The sequence below is a fragment of the Heterocephalus glaber genome, unplaced genomic scaffold (assembly GCF_053883595.1).
Source record: "Heterocephalus glaber isolate CG9 unplaced genomic scaffold, H.glaber_assembly_v1.0 deba00001564, whole genome shotgun sequence".
In the NCBI taxonomy this organism is placed as follows: domain Eukaryota; kingdom Metazoa; phylum Chordata; class Mammalia; order Rodentia; family Bathyergidae; genus Heterocephalus; species Heterocephalus glaber.
The window spans coordinates 18,301,395-18,318,793 of NW_028258351.1; the positions used below are offsets into that span (position 1 = coordinate 18,301,395).

At 43.1% G+C, this 17,399-nt stretch overlaps 3 protein-coding genes across 5 annotated transcripts in view; 1 reads left to right on the forward strand and 2 right to left on the reverse strand.

The window, feature by feature from the left end:
- Nup88 (nucleoporin 88) overlaps positions 1-4,837 on the reverse strand; it is a 39,755-nt gene extending 34,918 nt beyond the window's left edge. Inside the window, exons 1-3 of the mRNA XM_004857332.4 lie at positions 4,535-4,837; positions 1,857-2,026; positions 499-624 (exon numbers count right to left, since the gene is read on the reverse strand). Coding sequence (XP_004857389.1) covers positions 499-624; positions 1,857-2,026; positions 4,535-4,837 — 599 coding nt within the window. The remainder of the gene's footprint in view (positions 1-498; positions 625-1,856; positions 2,027-4,534) is intronic.
- A 182-nt stretch (positions 4,838-5,019) lies between these two features.
- Positions 5,020-12,375, forward strand: Rpain (RPA interacting protein). 3 transcript variants are annotated; one of them, XM_004857335.4, is made up of 7 exons: positions 5,020-5,485; positions 6,565-6,765; positions 7,884-7,944; positions 8,895-9,006; positions 9,164-9,227; positions 10,276-10,416; positions 12,088-12,375. In XM_004857335.4, exons 1-7 carry the CDS (start codon positions 5,282-5,284, stop codon positions 12,115-12,117), a joined length of 813 nt encoding a protein of 270 aa, XP_004857392.1. In that variant the 5' UTR covers positions 5,020-5,281; the 3' UTR covers positions 12,118-12,375. The 3 variants fall into 3 exon arrangements, with proteins under 3 accessions (XP_004857392.1, XP_004857393.1, XP_087048139.1); XM_004857336.4 differs by having other exon boundaries at positions 6,595-6,765; XM_087192013.1 differs by lacking the exon at positions 12,088-12,375 and adding an exon at positions 10,697-12,081.
- Positions 12,284-16,787, reverse strand: C1qbp (complement C1q binding protein). The gene is made up of 6 exons (XM_004857338.4): positions 16,444-16,787; positions 15,725-15,875; positions 14,279-14,372; positions 13,076-13,171; positions 12,785-12,910; positions 12,284-12,656 (listed from the first exon to the last, which is right to left on the reverse strand). The coding sequence occupies exons 1-6, from the start codon at positions 16,673-16,675 to the stop codon at positions 12,507-12,509; spliced, it is 849 nt and encodes a 282-aa protein (XP_004857395.1). The 5' UTR covers positions 16,676-16,787; the 3' UTR covers positions 12,284-12,506.
- Between the last annotated feature and the right edge of the window lie 612 nt (positions 16,788-17,399).

Below are 17,399 nucleotides of genomic sequence, written 5' to 3' on the forward strand. Positions count from 1 at the left end.
AGCATTTAATCATAGAATAAAAAAAAATTATAGAGTACAAAACTTAGAAGGGGATTTAGAAATAATTAAATCAAATATGTACTTTTTACAGATTGGAAACTGAACTACTCTGTTCTCCAAAAGAAGTTCAAGATCTCAAAAATAATAAAAGTGGCTTTGAAGCAAGAATTCATATCTCTCAGTTTTCAATTATATTCTCATTCCTCTATGCTAGCTACATTATCACCAAAGGATGACATGATGAAGAGTCTGGAGAAGATCATTCTAACAGTAATGACAGGTCAAACTAGGAAAGGCGAGGTTAGAGGCAGATGACTAGTTGATAAGGAAAAATCAATAATTAAGGCATGTGGGTTAGGACACTTAGGCAATTCTTATGATTGAGAATGGTTTACAATGGCCATTACAGGACTCATTGGTGCCTCCTTGAGCTGTTAATCAGCCAACACAGACAGCTTTCCCACTCACAAAGGTGTGAGAAGTAAAAATAATATTTACCTTATTACATTGTCTGATGTTAACAGCACTATGTGGGGATCCAGCATTTCACTTGGATACCATGCAGCATGCTTCAGAGTCAGAGATGTAGAACTGGTGAAAAATCTCTCAGCGACTGGAGTGGTACTAAAATAAAGATAACAATTTCCCAAAACACTATGTAGAACTTAAATAAGAAACCTTCTAGGGCCGGGGATTTAGCTCAGTGGTGCCGCCGCCTGCCTTGCAATCGCAAGGTCCCGAGTTCAATCCCCGGTACCAAAAACAAAACAAAACAAAAGAAATCTTCTAAAGATAAATCTATTTTAATACTTCCTTCAAATTTCTAAATTTCTCTCAATCTTGCTGAAAGAGCATTCAAATCATCTATTTATTATCGAAGACAAAATGAAAATACAGTCTAAACTAACATTTTATAGTGTTTCACAAGTGTTTTTAAATACAGCATTTTTTTTTATTCTTTCATTAAAGCTAAACTTGTAAGGAAACTACAAGGAAAGGTACTATCATTGTTATTTTGAAAAATAGGAAACAAGTGTGGGGGGGTGCACACCTGTGATCCAAGTACTTGGGATGCTGAGGAAGGAGGATAGCCTCAAGTTTGAGGCCAGCCTGGGCTACACAGTGAGTTCAAGGCCAGCCTGGGCTACACAGCAAGACCCTATCTAAAAAAAATCCAAAAAAACAAAAAAGTAGAAACAGATCTACAAAATATTTAAAATAATTCAGCTTAGTGTGGTGGTGCATGCCTATAATCTCAGCACTTGGGAGGCTGAAGCAGGAGGATCGACACCAGTTCAAGGCCAGCCTAGGCTTCATAATGAGTTCAAGGCCAACATGAACTATACAGGGAGACCCTGTTTTTTTTAAAAAAAACAACCCCCTGCCAAAAAAAAAACCAGCTCAAGAAGTCTTTCCTTATATACTGTAGAGCTAAAGGTGTTTTTATCTTATATTCTTTTTTTTTTCTTATATCCTTTTTAGTAGATTTTTCAGATCCTTTTCTGGATTTGTTAAAAAAGAAATTATATAAAAACAAAACCTTGATAAACTTCTAAGCAAACATCTGGCTCTTGGACAATAACTGCCTTTAAAACATGTTATTTCTATCAAATTGAAAGAACAGCCTGACTTCCAATGAGATAGCAATGTAATAATTCAGGCATAATAAATATATAATCACACACACACTATAAGCATTAATACCACAGGAAACCAGCCTACAGACCATTAGGAGAGCTCTAATGTTTCAATAGTAGTGTATTTACTAAACACATTTTAAGAAACCCTGGTCTTGAAAAATTTTCTGTATGTACTGGAAATTATAAAGATAAACATGAAATGGAAATACAACTTACCTACAATTCACTGTTACTTTTCCACCTTCAAATTCAGAATTCTTCCCCCACCTTTTAGGTAATTCTAATACCGTAAGTCCTTTAGTTCCTATAAGTGCTACATGATGTTGTGTCGGACTTAACAAAACTTGATAAATTTCAAAAAGGGGTGGGTTTATGCAAAGCAATCTCTGAAAATTAAAGCAAATTGTCACAATAATTAATTGTAATGTAAATACATGTGGCAATTACTTGAAAACACAGTAATGCTCTAGTTTTCCATAATGATAGAATAACAAAGCATTATGGACAAGTATCAACTCCCGGATCACTAACTGATGAAATATTTGGAGCCATTTTAGATTGAAATGTTATGTAAAATCCGTCACACTTTTCCACTTTGATTAAAGATTACTTATACCTAATTTTCATTTTTAAGATGAAGTTTCAGCCTACCACTCCAGTCTACCATTCTGTACTCATACTTAACACTAATCAGATTAACTTGCATTTCTTGGAAATCATCATGGATTGCTATACTTCTATATCCTTGCAAAACTATTCCTCTTCCTGAAGTGCCCTCATTTTTTTTCTTTTTCAGTTGGCTAACAAGATCTAAACATTCTTGGAGAGGCAGCTTCTATGAACTCCCCCTCGGCTAAATATCCCCCTCCTTGTGGCCAGGGATAAATGTGTCTTTTTGAAGACATTCTTGAAGACATTTTTGAAGACATTCTAGATAAATCTATCATAGTTCTTACCCTGCACTGTCATTTTTACTTGTCCATCCCACAGAACTCACTATAAAATACTTGACAGTACCTGACACATTGCTGACTCCCAACAGATGCTTAGTGAATAGACAAGTGAACTAAAAATATTAATAAATAGTATTATAAATAGTACAATAAGATAAAGAATTGGCTTCAAGAGCTTTTGCTCTTGAGCAGAATGCTGCTTTATCTATGCAGACAATATCAGCTGTCTGACTCACCATTATATGTCCTCAAAAAAATTGACTTTCTGTTCATACTTCCTATTCCTTCTCCTATGACCATCTGACTCCCACTTTTTCTACTTTCAATAATAAATGCATTGTTTACCTTACATATAGAGAATAACCCTGAGCCAAACTCCTTTTATGTCAGACTGTCCTGAATGAGATCTCTACTAACTGCTGATGTCTGTCACCTCGCGTATATTTTAGTTGTCTTTCCAGATTCTAATCAAACCGTTTTTTTCTCTTGTGATTCTTTGCTTCTGTTCCCTATACTCAACTCCCATCTTCTTTCTACTTGATTTTGAGTCTAACATAAACCAAACAGAGGCTTCTTCTGAAACCTTGCTTCTCTTACATATACATTCAATCACACTAGTTTTTTTTTTTTTTTGGTACCAGGGATTGAACTCGACCTTGCACTTGGGAGGCAGGCAGCAGCACCACTGAGCTAAATCCCTGGCCCCACTAGTTCATTTTCAATAATCATAGTATTAAGACTTTTGTTGTTAAAGTCACTATCATGCTTTTTAACATTCAGGTTTGATAATTATTTTCTTTCCAATTTCTGAACTTTTGAGATTCTGGAGGACTGAAGGTTATGAAGTTGGTGACTAATATTTACTGAGAGCTTGTATGTTCCAGGCCCACTGTCAAGTGCTGGCCATACAAAAATGAGTAAGACACCTGACTTAATACCTATGGTCTAGCAAAAGAAGTTAGACAGTAGATAAATAATTTAAAATTATTAAATTATTACTGCCAAATGCTGCACAGCAATGTAGAATGCTATTGAACTTCTTCATCTTAGCCGAAAGGCTGAGAGGCAATGCAGAATGCTATCAGAATACTGTGTGCTGGGGCTGGGCATGACAGGGCACACCTGTAGTGTCAGGTACTAAGGAGGTCGAGGTAGGAGGATTGCTTGAGTCCTTGAGGCCAGCCTGGAAACACAGCTTTAAAAACTAGAAAAGAAATACTGTCTGCTGAACACTTGCTAATTATTCTTAGCTGAAATTTTCAGTAAGTAGATCTGTCAATATCTGGTACAGTAGCATCTTGTTAAAATCAAGTCACTTCTGCATAAGAATTGATCTGTGGCACACAACAGATGTCATACATTTAAATGATTACCATGTTTATTTTTATTTTATTTTATTTTTTTGGTACTGGGGATCGAACTCGGGTCCCTGAGCTTGCACAACAGGCGGCGAAACCACTGAGCCAAATCCGCAGCTCGATGTAAAATTTTTTTTTTTTTTTTTTTGGTACCGGGGATCAAACTCAGGTCCTTGCGCTTGCGCAGCAGGCGACGAAACCACTGAGCTAAATGCCCGGCCCATTGCCATGTTTATTTTTAATCTTTAAAAGATAATTTATTACAGATAAATATTTCCATAAAGCAATGTTTGATTTTAACAGGTCTAGAGTACTTTCTAATCACACTTTCACACGTCATGGCTTATCAAAAACAACTCTGAGGATGGCCAACAGCATGAGCTCCTTTCCGTAAATGGCAGGGTCAGAATTAATGAACATGTTGGACAGCAAGAGGAATACGAGGAAAGACGGACTTTTCCACTCGAAGTAGGATGTTCCCGAAAAGACTTCTGCTTACGCCTGAATAGCGAACCCACTGGAAGATGAACAACACGAGTTCAGATCCCGGCTGCGGGTCACTTCCAAGAGGCCCTGGCCGTACCTGATACCGGGAGAGGGAGGGCTCCTCGCCGCCACTGCTGAGGCCGCGAAGGCGAACCACTAAAAAGCAGCTGCCTTCTCCGTCCCACAGGAAGAGCTCACCGCCGAGGCCGAAGACTAGGTTTCTCGTCAGCAACTGCGGCGGCAGAGGAGGCGACGAGGCCAATGATGAAGAAGCTGGTTTCTCAGCTTCTGCAGGACGCTGGTGTTTCAGTCCCTCTCGGAGCCGCAAAAACACGACGTGATTGGGAAGCCAGGTCTGCCACAGATCATTGTCGCCTACAGGTCCCTCGGCAGCCGCCATCTTGGTCCAACTGCTTTCCTCATTCTAGTTGCTCAGCCCGCCGCTGAATGCAGCCAATCCGCGGCCAGCCGTCTACTGCTTCGGCCAGTCATCAAACAGGTAGCCCGGAAGCACGGGGAGCGAAGAGGCGGGGCGAAAGGTATTACAATAAGAAAGCCAATCGACAGCCCTGCATAGGTCAAAGTGGGCGGGACGAAGAGGTCTACTGAACGAGGCGCGTTCAGAGACCACGTTGGTGCTGCGAGAAGTCCAGTACTGTACCTGGGTGGAGAGACTGGGACCTGAGTACTAATAGACTGTTGGACACTTCACTCTGGAAAAAAACCAGCCATCCAGGACATTCTTTCAAGACTTCCCACCTTCCATCAAGGTCGGGTTAACTTCATAAATGTCGCTACTTCAGCCACCCATCCTTGATTTCCGCAAATCTGCCTCTGTGTGGGGATGGACGGGAAAACAAAGCTTCCCAGAATTTCCTGCGAGCTGAGTTTGGGCCCGAAACTACAACTCCCAGAGTTCTGTGTGCGCTCCTGGGGGCGGGGCTTTGACGGCGGTTCGGGAGAAGAGATGGCGGAGCAGGCTGGCTCTCACCACCGATCACTATACAAACAGGTGTTCTCTCCGCACTGGAAAGAGGCTTTCCGGCAGGTGAGTGTGAGATTTGGAACATTGGTCACTCCCCTAATTTATCCCAAGGACTGTTGTTCTCCGAGCCTTCGCTTCAGCCCTGCTCTGAAGCAAATGCCGGAAGCGCCTGGCCACTGGAGGGGCATCTGCACTTCTTTGCCTCTGGGTGTGGGGTTACCTCTGTAGGCACAGTACCAGATGGCTTGGTTTTTGGATTCAGGTTTGTTTCACATTTGAAGTGTGGCCATACCTCTACAGTACCACCACCACCTACTGTTGTTGGGTAAGTGGGCATGGAGAGAGACATTTTATGTAGGTGTGACACGTGACATAAAAATTATTTCTGTATCCAGAGAGGAACCAGAATGGCCTCTGTTATTTTGTGTTAGCAGAGTTGTACCTCACCTCAGTTCTGGTCCCTTATGAACTAAGCATAGTTCCTAGTAACATTGCCTCTCCCCACAAATCGCTAAAGTGGTGGATACATCCCAGGAAAATAACTGGCTGCTAAAGGTTGTGTGTAGCAAGGTTTCTGAACCGTGGGTATTGTTATACATACATATATACCTACATTTATTTTTAATTTTTTTTTTTTTTTAGACAGGGTCTCACTACATAGTTCAGGGATTCTTTGTTGCGGAGGTTGTTCTGTACATTGTAAGATATTTAGGTGCAGAATTGCTGGCCTTTACCCAGTAGATGCTGCACTCCTACAACTAGAGTTGTGACAACAAAAATGACTCCAAACATTGCTCAGTGCCCACTGGGGTACAAAATCACTCTGAAGTGAGGAACACTGTTGTACAGGAAGGCTATTAGCACAGCCATATGTATAGTAGCAAGAATTTTGAAACAATAGAAATGTCTTCTAATGCTGGATGCTGAGATAGAATGTACCTAATCGTTAAGGAAGCTGACATAGAAAATAAAATATGAAATAAATTGAACAAAGCATGTAATTTTACATATCTACCATATGTATGGATAAGGACTTGAGAGGAATATGCAAAAGTAACAGTAGTTAGGATTTTAGTTGAAATTTTGTGTCTAAGTTGCCTTTAATGTTTACCAGCTAATCTTTTTTTTAACGGACACCCCAGCCCCACCATCCTTCTCCTTTTTCTCTCAAGGGATGCCTGGCAAGAATGAGAAACAGCCGGGACAGGTTCCTGAACAAGTACCGCCAGGCTGGAGGCAGTATGCCAGGGAGAGCTCCAAGTACCCTTCTAGTGCAAGAGGTGATGGTGGAAGAGTGGAACTCTTTCCAGTCAATGCAGAACTATCCAGAGGAGTTGGCTCAGGTCAGGCTGAGATACATGTTTTCAGAGTGGGGGATTCACCCTGAGAAACTCCTAGAATTCTCCTTGTGTGTGTCTACCCTTGCCTCTAAACTCACCTACCTCCCAGTCCCTAGGCAGAATTCTAACAGCCTTTGATCCAGGCTCTTCTGCTGTCAATATTAGTTTATATTGATGATTTCTCAATACTGAACCATAGGCCTGCTGAATCCTTGCATGATAATCAACTATGAAATTTAAAAAAAAGAAATTTCATTTCTTTCCTTCACTTTTAAGAAATTTTGATTCAATAAGCATGGGCTAGGAATTTTTCTTTTAAAAGAAGTCTCCAAGAACATTTTGATTCCAATTTCAACCAGATTTGGGAGCTGGGTATGGATAGGAAACCATTTATGGTGTGTCAGAAAGAACACAGGATTGGAGGTTAGGAGTTCTAGAATTCTAATTCTGGTTTTGCTACTGACTCTTCACTACCTCTGAACTTTAGCTTTCACATTTATAAAATGGAGAAGATAATGTCAGCATTTTGAGGACTATGTAACAAAACATGGGAAAGTGCTTTGAAACTATCAAGGCATTGTGTAAGAATAACGCATTATTCAGTGACATCTGTGTGTCTTACAGTATGATAGATGTTTACCTTACTTCAACCACAAATAGTACTCCTGATAGCTTTCGCAGGTCGCTTTTATTCCCACTGTTCAGAGGCTGAAGCTGAGGTTTGCAAAGACTAGGAACTTTCCTGTGGTCATATAGCCTTGGAAGAGCATATACCTAACTGCTGTCTTCTACCTGTCTCTCCCAAATATGGTAGTGTTAGGGCCAGGGATTTAGCTCAGTGGTTTCAACACCTGCTGCGCAAGTACAAGGACGCGAGTTCGATCCCCGGTACCAAAAAAAAAAAAAATTTGGTAGTGTTATTTTGCCACTGGGTGGTTTGATCATTTGTTGATGACCTCTTAGCATAACCATGTACCCCATTGTCAGCATATTCTGCAAAAATGGACCAGTTTTATCAGATGGGTATGGATTCTTCATGCCACCCTCCAAGTATGAGACGTTATCGGGCATGGTGGCAGATTAATACCTCAAACTTCAGATGACTCTACTTCCTCTTGCAGTTGGGGTTGTCGATTGACTTGGCTGTGCTGGAGGAAATCCAACAGGAGCTGATTGATGAAGGTAATCCTGGGAATAGTTCTTCCTACCTATATTTAGCTACTCTAACGCTGACTTTTCCTTGAATCAGGATTAGCTCTTAATTCTCATTCTTCTACTTCCATTTTCAGACGTGTATATAGAAGTCTCATTTTTCACTCTGAATTTTTGGCTGTCTTCCTAAAGATAAGAATTTCCAAGATGCTAGACTTTGTGCTGAAAACTTATTTATATTACTGTTTTCTCCTTGTGACTACCCTGTAAGATAGTACTAGACAGAGAACAGAAAGTGGTATTCTCACACAGATCACACAGCTAGTAGGTAGGTGGTGGATCTGGGGAGCAAAACTGATTTTATGAATCCAGCTGCCATGTTTATTCTATCTTGCCATCTACATTAATAGGTAAAGCTGGGGACAATGGCTGGTGCCTATAGTCCCAGCTAGTCAGGAGCCAAAGGTGGGAGGATTGCATGGCCCAGGAGTTTGACGCCAACATGGGGAACATAGCAAGACCTGTATCTTAAAAAGTAGTAGTGGGCCGGGGATGTAGCTCAGTGGTGCCATGGCCTGCCTGGCAAGTACAAGGTCCTGAGTTTCATCCCCAGTACAATACACACACACACACACACACACACATGTAGTAGTAGTAATAGTAATAAAAGTAAATGCTCTGTTAAGTGTCAGCTTTCTCCATTGCCTTTGAAGCTTGACATCTCTACATTTCTGGCTGCTGTGACCTCCAGAGATGTGTGAAAGTTATTTCCTTGTCCCTTAGCCTACTTTACCTCTTTTGCTTATGAGGAAGCAGCAGATATGAGGGGGAGGGATCTACTAAGATGAAGCTAGCCCGAGAAAGCAGTAAATACCAATGACTGCCAGTGTGGTTTTGCCCAAACCTTTCCCTTGTGCCTTTGAGTACAGGGCACTCTGAGGAAGCATGGTAAGGCACTCCCACTGTCTTTTGCCTTGCAGAACAGTCCATAATCAGCGAGTATGAGAAGAGCTTGCAGTTTGATGAAAAATGTCTCAGCATCATGCTAGCTGAGTGGGAAGCAAACTCCTTCATCTGTCCTGTGTGTACAAAGTAAGAGTTTTTAAAACTTTTCCAGCATAATTGGTTCCTAGCCCCCACTCCAAGGTGAGTGGAACAACCCTGCTCTCCCAAAATTTGTTGCCTAAAAAGGTTTGGGGAGCCAGGTCTGGGGAACCATGATGATCTAGGATCCTAATTCTGCTTCTAGGTACAACTTGAGAGTAATAGGAGGTGTGGTGGTATGTCAGTGTGGCCTAAACATCCCATCTCATGTAAGTGTTCCACACGGAGATTTTGTGCTACATCTTCCCAAACACATCTGCTTATCTGAAAAACTCCCAGTGGTGGGCTGTAGCCAGTTGTGTACATCTCTTTCCCAGTTTTGTGTTCAGTGACATTACATTGATCGCTTCCCATCAGCTATGGTGAGAATAATACTCAGCGTGGAAATGGGCAAACACAAATCAGGGCTTTCCTCCACACCCTGTGAGAGCCACTACTACTTCAGCTCTTTAGAGATCCCAGTTTAGGATTAGAAACACTTGTATCCAGTCTCCCACAAAAAATTTCTGTTTATGAAGACACACCAATATTCAAATGTAGGCATAAGTGATCTTAAAATGTAGAAGTCCTCTTTTCTGACATGATGGGGATTGCAAGTTTGCCAGTTCATTGAGCAGTTGGTTGAAGTGGCAGTTTAACAATTCCTATAATGCATAGGCCAGAGTTATGGGTAGATGAACCATGTGCTTTAGTGGATGTTTGATCAAGAAGCTGATTGTGCATTAGAATTTTTCTTATCTTTTACCTAATTCTATAGCTTTTTTTTTTTTTAAGCAACTCATCTTTTTTAATATTTCCTAAATTTTCTGCTTATCATACAAATGAAACTTTAATTCCCCTGTACAGTATCTGTAGTTTACGTAAGAAGTAATTAAATCACAGTGTTGCAGTCCTAAGTTCAATTAGTACAAAGAGACCTGAGAGCAGACACTGCTGGTTCTTGGTAAGGATCACTGGAGCAGAAGTTGAAGGAGGTTAGAAGGAAACTGGCTGGGTTTGAATGTTCTTCCTGCATGAGCAGCAGCCAGTGTGTTCTGTAGCAGGAATGGAGAGCACTGCTTAATCTGGAGGTGTGGTTAAATGGAGACTGGTTAAGAGATCTTGGCACAGTTGTGGGCCCAAGAGTGTTTTTAAAGCTCCAAGGCGTGAAGCCATCACAGAGAGCCAATTGTAGTGGTTGGCCATGAGGAATCAGGATTTTCAGCCTGATGACTATCAAGTAACTAAGATTACTTTGTGGTTAAATTTTTTTTTCAGTCTGCAGAGCTGACAGAACAGAAGCTGCGTGCCTGTTTAGAGGCTAGTTTAAATGACCACAGTGCACATTGTCCCCATACCCCTGAATTTTCAGTCACTGATGGAACAGAAGAAAAGCCCAGTCTTCTCATGACCTGTCTGGTAAGCTTTCCAGGGGATCCTGTCAAGGGTAGGAATAGGTTCATTGGTTGGGTTTTATTCCCATCCTAGTGGAAATGATGGGTTAGAAACAGGTAAATGTTTAATGCAGTGTATATTCTGAGGAATTTATAGAAAAGTAAAGATCCTAAATCACTTCACCAGTCATTCCTGGAAAGAAAGGGATGAGGCAGCTTAGGATCAGAAGCACTGGTATGGGAGCTGGAGAGTCTGGCTGCAGTGCGTGATCTTAGATCAGCAGCAGTGGTATTGGGTTCCACAGGTCAGGTCATGGTCCTAAGACCCAAATGGGCATCCTGGCACCACTTCTACAGATGGATACAGGACAGAAAGCACAGCTTTTTCTCAGCAAGTCTTCACTGAGGCCCAGGATTAGATTCTGAGTGACAACTTGGGTGTGACAGGACTGCACAAGCAGGTATGGGAGCCACCGGTTTTAGGAGCCTTAAGCTTGCTATAGGAACCATTTCTTATAATAATCAATGACATGTTATAGCTTCCACATCTTGAGTAAGGGGAACTTTGGGATTATTGAACACTACAGTATGCCAGGTATCAGTAAAATTGGACCTTTCACATAAAATTGGCCAGTCTTTCATGGCTAAGGGTGTCACAGCAAATGTGAGAAGCTGAGAGAAAAAGAAAAAATTATTCAGTACCTTGTGAGTTCAACATTTTGAGTAGACATTTGGAATGTTCTATATCCCAGTATGCCACTAGGCCTCTGGTTTTCACTTGAGGAAATTAAGAACCACTGGGTAAGATCCAGTTAAGTCAGGCCATAGAACAATTCATCTCAGATGTGGAGAATGAGGTCAAAGACGACAGGTGTGATTACAGAAGGTGGTAGTAACAGGAACTAGGAATACATGAGATGTTACAGTGGTCTGAAGCTGGGCACCAGGGTGGAATGTGCTAAGCTTCTTGTGTGTAGGATCCTAGTGTCTTCCAAAGAAAGCCAAATATATTACCTATGGAAGCAGTCAAGGTTAGGACAGGCAGGATTCCTAAGCATAGTTAGTGGTAGCTGAGCAAGGAAGTAGGTGTTTTATGCTCAGATGCCACTAATCATACTGTAGATCAAGAAAGATCTGGTAGAATTAGTGGGCCTCCACGTTTTACCTCCATGCATTTCAGCCTTATGTCACCTGTTTTGGGACTGTAAAAGCTCCAAGCTGTCAAGTTTTAGTTTTTCTGGTCACTGGTTCCCAAGGCTGAGGATCTTTGATACTTCATCTCTAGGACTTGATCTTAGCTTAAAGCCAACATTGCTATTTGACGGCCTCACCTCAAAGGCAGTTTTTTCTTTCTTCTGAGGTATATCCCCAGCCCTTTTTTGAGACAGGGTCTCAATTGCCCATGCTGGGTTGAACTTGCAGTTCATTTGCCTCAGCATTCCAGTGTTAGGATACTGGTATGCACCACACTTGGCATTCATAGGCAGTTGTGTGAAGGTGTAGGACAGAAGACTGCAAGGTCAAGAGTGGGGCTTTTCAGTGGCCTCTTTAACAAACAATTCTACTGAATTCCAAACTAACTGAACTTGTGTGGCAACATGCAATGTGTAGGAATTCTAATTGTAGTATAAATGTCATTATTGAGACTAGTTTCAAGACTACACTTCAATGTATGCTAACTTTGTTTTCAATACAGGCTTGTGACACTTGGTCTGTGATCCTGTAGCTTGAACCTGATACTGTTTTGCTGGGTTGAAAACAACTCATTCCCTCTGAGAGGCCTTGTACATACAGACCTTTTATTCATAACTTATTTTGTATTAAAACTTTTTCAAAACACCTCTACTCTTGGAGTTTTGATCCAAACTGAAGAAATAGAAAAGACAAGCTACTTTGGAGGAGATAAAACAATTTTAATGTCCATTATTATGTTATACAAAAAAAACCCACCTAGAAATAAAATCTTTGAGCACAACAGCAATAATTTAAATTTGCTATTTTTTCTTCCATGATGTTAGGATGATAACCATTGCAAAGTACACGTGTCTCATGTCAGGTTTTATTCCCTGGCCAAAATCTGCCATACAGTTAAGGCCTTCAGTGTCTCTGACTACTCTATTGGTTCTTGATAAAGCTTTTGAGGTCTTCAAGAAAAGTAATGTATTCCTGATGCTCCAGGGCTGTGCTGAGCTCCACCAGCTCATCTGCAAAGGTGTTGTCCACTCCCCGGTCAGCCAGGAAATCCATTAGGTGATCATATAAGGCCTACCAAGAAGAACACTTAGTTACTACTTAAAGACAATGTGTAACACTCATCAAAATGTTTCTTCCTCTGCTTAAACTAAGACCCTTCCCTGCCAGGCCTGAGCAGCCCCATCTTCTTTAGCACTCACCCAGTCCAGGGAATCTGTGTTAAGTGTGTAGTTAGTGTCCTTCCATTCAGACTCGCCTGTGGCCTGAAAGCTAACTTCCTTGATAGAGAAAATGTCACTTTCAGCCGCCTCCTCCTCTTCTCCAACCTAAGAAGAAACAGCTGTTTTCTCCACCCACCCACCACTACCCCCATCATCTCCCCTGCTTTGCTGGGCTGGAGAGTCTGTAAGTATCTGCTACAAGGGACCAGGGAGGTCCTAGGAAACACACCTTGTCCTGGGGGTGCCAAGGGGCTCCATTCTCCTACATACCTCATCCTCTGAATAATGACAGTCCAGTACAAGGGCCTTCTTGCCATCACTCTTGGTAACTTCTACCACAAAATTGGGAGTTGATGTCAGTTCAGGCTGGGGAAACAAGAACAAGTAATTACAGGCCACTGTTGGTCCATGCCTGAATCAAAGGTCTCACTCAGGTCAGAGTGTGTGATGGCCACTATTTGGACATTACAGTATTTAGCCATTTCATGGTCTTATGCTACAGTGCTCCCAAATAAGAATTTTTAAACAGGTTGTTCAACAGTGTCTCACTTCTGTTTGTACCCTATTTTTAAAAAAGAATATACTGAGTTTAGAATTAAGTCTGAATTCCAGCCCCAGCTTTACCAGTTAACTGAGATCTAGATCAGCCCTTTTTTTTCTGAGGCTGCTTCTCCATCCGTACAATGCAGAAGTGGCCTACATGTCTAAGACCTCTTTCCAGCTTGACCTGATTTGGGATTCCATCATGGACTAGAATCAAAGCCTGGCATACCTAGCTCTGGCTAAGCAGCCATCCTAATGGTAGCAGCTCTCTCTCTGGTGGTGACCCCGGGAGCAAACTGAGTCTAAAGTCAGGGAAATGCCATAAGGGGTGCCCAAGACAAGCACACCAGAAAGCTCTTCTTCATGCTAGTTAATGAGGAAATGTGGCTGCTCAGATGGTCTAAGGACCCTGTGTCCCTTATACTGACTGCTTTCCAGGCCAGGCCCACTATTTCCTAAAACATTTGAAGACGGCACCCTAAAGATACCATCAAAAGAGCAACCAACCTTAGCAAAGTTCTCATGAGGCCAAGTATTAAAGTCTCTGAGGCCCACAATAACAATCTTAGTTAAATGACTGGTATTTATTGCTAGCTTTTGACATGGTAAGAAGACTCTTTACCCTGAAAACACTCAAATGATAGGCTCTGTATCAAACATCTCCCTGTCATAGAAAGGACAGTTTCAGTTCTTTTCTATTACGAGACTACAGGCCCAACTGTAAAGCTGGAGCCCGATGGTGGCAAAGTATTCAGCCCCCAGAGAAGAGGGAGCCATAACCCACCAGAAACCATAGATTGCTCTACGTAAGTCCCAAGGATGAGTGTCCTTGGCCTTCTCTCTCCACAGTACTAGCACTGGAGGAATTAAAGAAAAACGAATTGGTCTTTTGCACCTGCTAGAACTGACAAAGGCAGGCTAGAAGCTTACCTCCTGTTCTTCACCTTTCTGCCCCTGTGAGGGCTCCTCCTCAATATCTAATGTTGGTGGGATGCTATTGTTAATGTTGAAAGTGACAGAGATTCTAGAAAGAAACAAAAAAATAGGCAAGGCATAGCTTCAACTAATTAATATAAAAGAAGTATAGAGGCTTGTTGAAACAATGCTTCTGTCCTGGCTGGCTACATGTATCTGAATTATCTGTAGAACTTCAAAACAGTCTGAGTGCCAGGCCTGGTGGCACTTGCCTATAATCCCAGCACTTGGGAGGCTGTAGCCAAAGGATTGCCATGAGTTTGAGGCCAGCCTGGGCTATATAGTGAGTTCAGGGCCAGTCTGAATTACAGAGGGAGATGCTGTCTCAAAAAAACCAAACCAAAACAAAACTACCAGGTCGAGTACTGACATCAATCTGAGGACTCAGTCTGTAGGTTACAGTGAGCCTACTATGTGCCAGCTAATGGAAGTTAAATTAACAGGCCCTGCCTGCAGGTACAGCCCAGTGGTAAAGCACTTTTCCTAGCATGTACAAGGCCCTGGTTTATCTCAGTTAGGCCTAGGCTTCGTCCACCAGGTCAGTATCCCAGAGCTCACTGCCACACATTCACTGGTTATCTTCAGGCCACAGCCGGCAGACTCTGCTGCTCTGGTCTTTTCAGGGAACCCTCTATTAGTGGAGGTAAGCAACTGAGAGGCTGGAGGGATGAACAGGAGCCCTTTTAAGAATTTCTCTCTGGGGCCGGGGATTTAGCTCAGTGGTTCCAATGCTTGCCGCGCAAGCACAAGGACCCAAGTTCGATCTGCAGTACCAAAAACCAAACAAACAAACAAAAAAAAGAATTACTCTCCAGCTAGGCGTGGTGGCATATACCTGTAATCCCAGCACTCAGGAGGCGGAGGCAGGCAGTTTGCTTCATAGTGAGACCCTGATGGATGCCTAATTTTATGAATATTTATGATCACTGAACAGTACATTTTATTTTATTTATTTTGGGTATGAGGGCTCAAACTCAGGACCTTGTGCTGTTGAGGCAGGCGGTGGAACCACTGAGCTAAATCCCTGGCCCTGAATTGTACATTTTAATAAAAAGTGAATTTTAGCCAGTGTGGCGCTACATGCCTGCGATCCCAGCACTTGGGAAGCTGAGGCAGGAGGATTGGAGCCAGCCTGGGCTACATAGTGAATTCAGGACTGGCCTGAACTACATAAAGGAGACCCTGTCTTAAAAAAAATTCCAGAATATCATGGCTGAATTTAGGCAGGGTTTGGCTTTCCTCACCAATAACTGAATGGTTGTCTACACCATTACTCAAAACCCATGTATCAAAGTATTGGGTCTAACCCCCGGCTGGCTGTTCTGGATATGCCCCAGGACAGGTCCCACAGGGTCATGGATCTGGTCCCCTGGAGACCCCAGTCCTAAGATTAGTACTTACTTTTCCCCAGCAACTTTCCGAACTAATTTAGCTTCTGTCCCATTCACTTCCAGCTCCCAGTCTCCAGACATCTTGGGAAGGGACTTATGCTTCTGGATTTTTTTTTCTTCTTTAATTTCATCAGTAAGAAATTCAACAAAAGCTTTGTCTCCTAGAAAGCACACAGATCATTCAGAAAGAAAGTCAATCAGTTTAAAACATAAAACAATTGCACAGGTTAATTGCAATTAGAAATCTGCACTTTAATTCTTTTCTGATCTCTTGATTATGGCTGCTCTGGAGCTTTGGTCCAGTCCACATTATAAGGCCTCAGTTTCTTTCTCTGTAAAAATATATTAGTAGAAAGCTAAGCTTGATTCTGGAAAAGTTATTTCGAACAATAAACTCATTGCCACTTTTCACTACGAGATAAGAAAATTCCCCATTACTTTCTCCCATCTGCCAACAGACATCATGCATTCAACTACGTACTTTAAGCTTCCCCAAAGATCCATTTTCAAGAGACTAGGAATAAAGGTGCATCTTGGTCCTTAATTTTCTCTCTCCACCCATAAACCGAACCCCTTGGGTCAGGGGAGAAGCCAGAATGCGATCGCAAGGGTTCAACCCGCCGGTTGCCCAATGTTCGGGACGCTGGGATCTGTTCCGGGTTATCCTGGTCCACGCCTCACCACAGCCCTCCGCCACGCCAGGGCTCGGCCCGAGGGCGCGAATCTCACCTTCAGTGTGCAGCGCTCCGAGACCGCAGCCGCAGGCGCACGGCCCAGGAGGCTGCAGGAGGCCGGGCCGCCGCAGCGACCCCGCGTGCACCGACAGCAGCCCGAAGGGCCGGAGGCTCGGCCAGGGCGCCTGCTGCAGCAGCTGCCGGAGAGGTGGGGCCGGTGCAGCAACGCGGAGGCCTGCGACCGCGATGCCCAGGACGCGGGGCATGCGGCGCAACAGAGGAAACATCGTGAAGGTGGCTGCGGTAGCGAAGAACACGTGTGAGTGCAAAGAACGACCTGGGCCCAGGCACACCGTGACTTAATACACGCCGGAAGCCCCGCCCTGCCCAGGAAGGGCTTCGGCTCCGGTGCGCCCAAGACCGAAGGCACCGCGGGGAGAGTCGCGCCCTCTGCTGGAAGCCTCCGGTGCAGCCCCTCGGTCGCCTCCAATCCGGTTACTGAGTTGAGTCCGGTGTCTGACGCGGTCTGTTAATTCCCTCCTCTGGCGGCTTGCTTTCCGTTTTCCACCTACTGTTCTCAAAACCAGGCTTTCTGACTGCGTGGAATGAGCCTTTGCCGCCTCCAACTCTTCCCAGACCAGACTTCAGAGTCACTTCCCATAAAGGGCTTTCTTGCAACCTAGCTTTCTCCGGAAAGGAATTCATGCTTGTATGCATCCAAACGCGCTTCATTTCCTTTCAGCACAAGCCTCCTTGGCACAGCTGGTTTACCTGGCAGCCTCCCTGCACCAATGTCAAATTGTGACATTCGGAAGGGTAGGATCTGTCACTAGTTTCGGTGACCTCTTTTCGTACCTTCCAATTTTGCATACAAATTCTGATGAACATCATTTTCCCTAGGGGCAAGAAACTATGGCTTACATCAGATTTGAGTTAAGAATAAACAATCCAGAGGGCATGGTGGTGCACGCCTGTAATCCCAGCAATCCGGAGGCTGAGACAGGAGGATCT

Bases quoted from the DNA above. Each gene is read 5' to 3' on its own strand.
- Rpain (XM_004857335.4), top strand. From the start codon at position 5,282: ATGGACGGGAAAACAAAGCTTCCCAGAATTTCCTGCGAGCTGAGTTTG. The intron at 6,766-7,883 runs GTCAGGCTGAGA...TTCCTCTTGCAG, and splicing joins ATCCAGAGGAGTTGGCTCAG to TTGGGGTTGTCGATTGACTT. The intron at 9,007-9,163 runs GTAAGAGTTTTT...TTCTGCTTCTAG, and splicing joins ATCTGTCCTGTGTGTACAAA to GTACAACTTGAGAGTAATAG.
- C1qbp (XM_004857338.4), bottom strand. From the start codon at position 16,675: ATGTTTCCTCTGTTGCGCCGCATGCCCCGCGTCCTGGGCATCGCGGTC. The intron at 15,876-16,443 runs GTGAGATTCGCG...TGTGCTTTCTAG, and splicing joins CGGAGCGCTGCACACTGAAG to GAGACAAAGCTTTTGTTGAA. The intron at 14,373-15,724 runs GTAAGTACTAAT...GTTTCTTTCTAG, and splicing joins CGGAAAGTTGCTGGGGAAAA to AATCTCTGTCACTTTCAACA.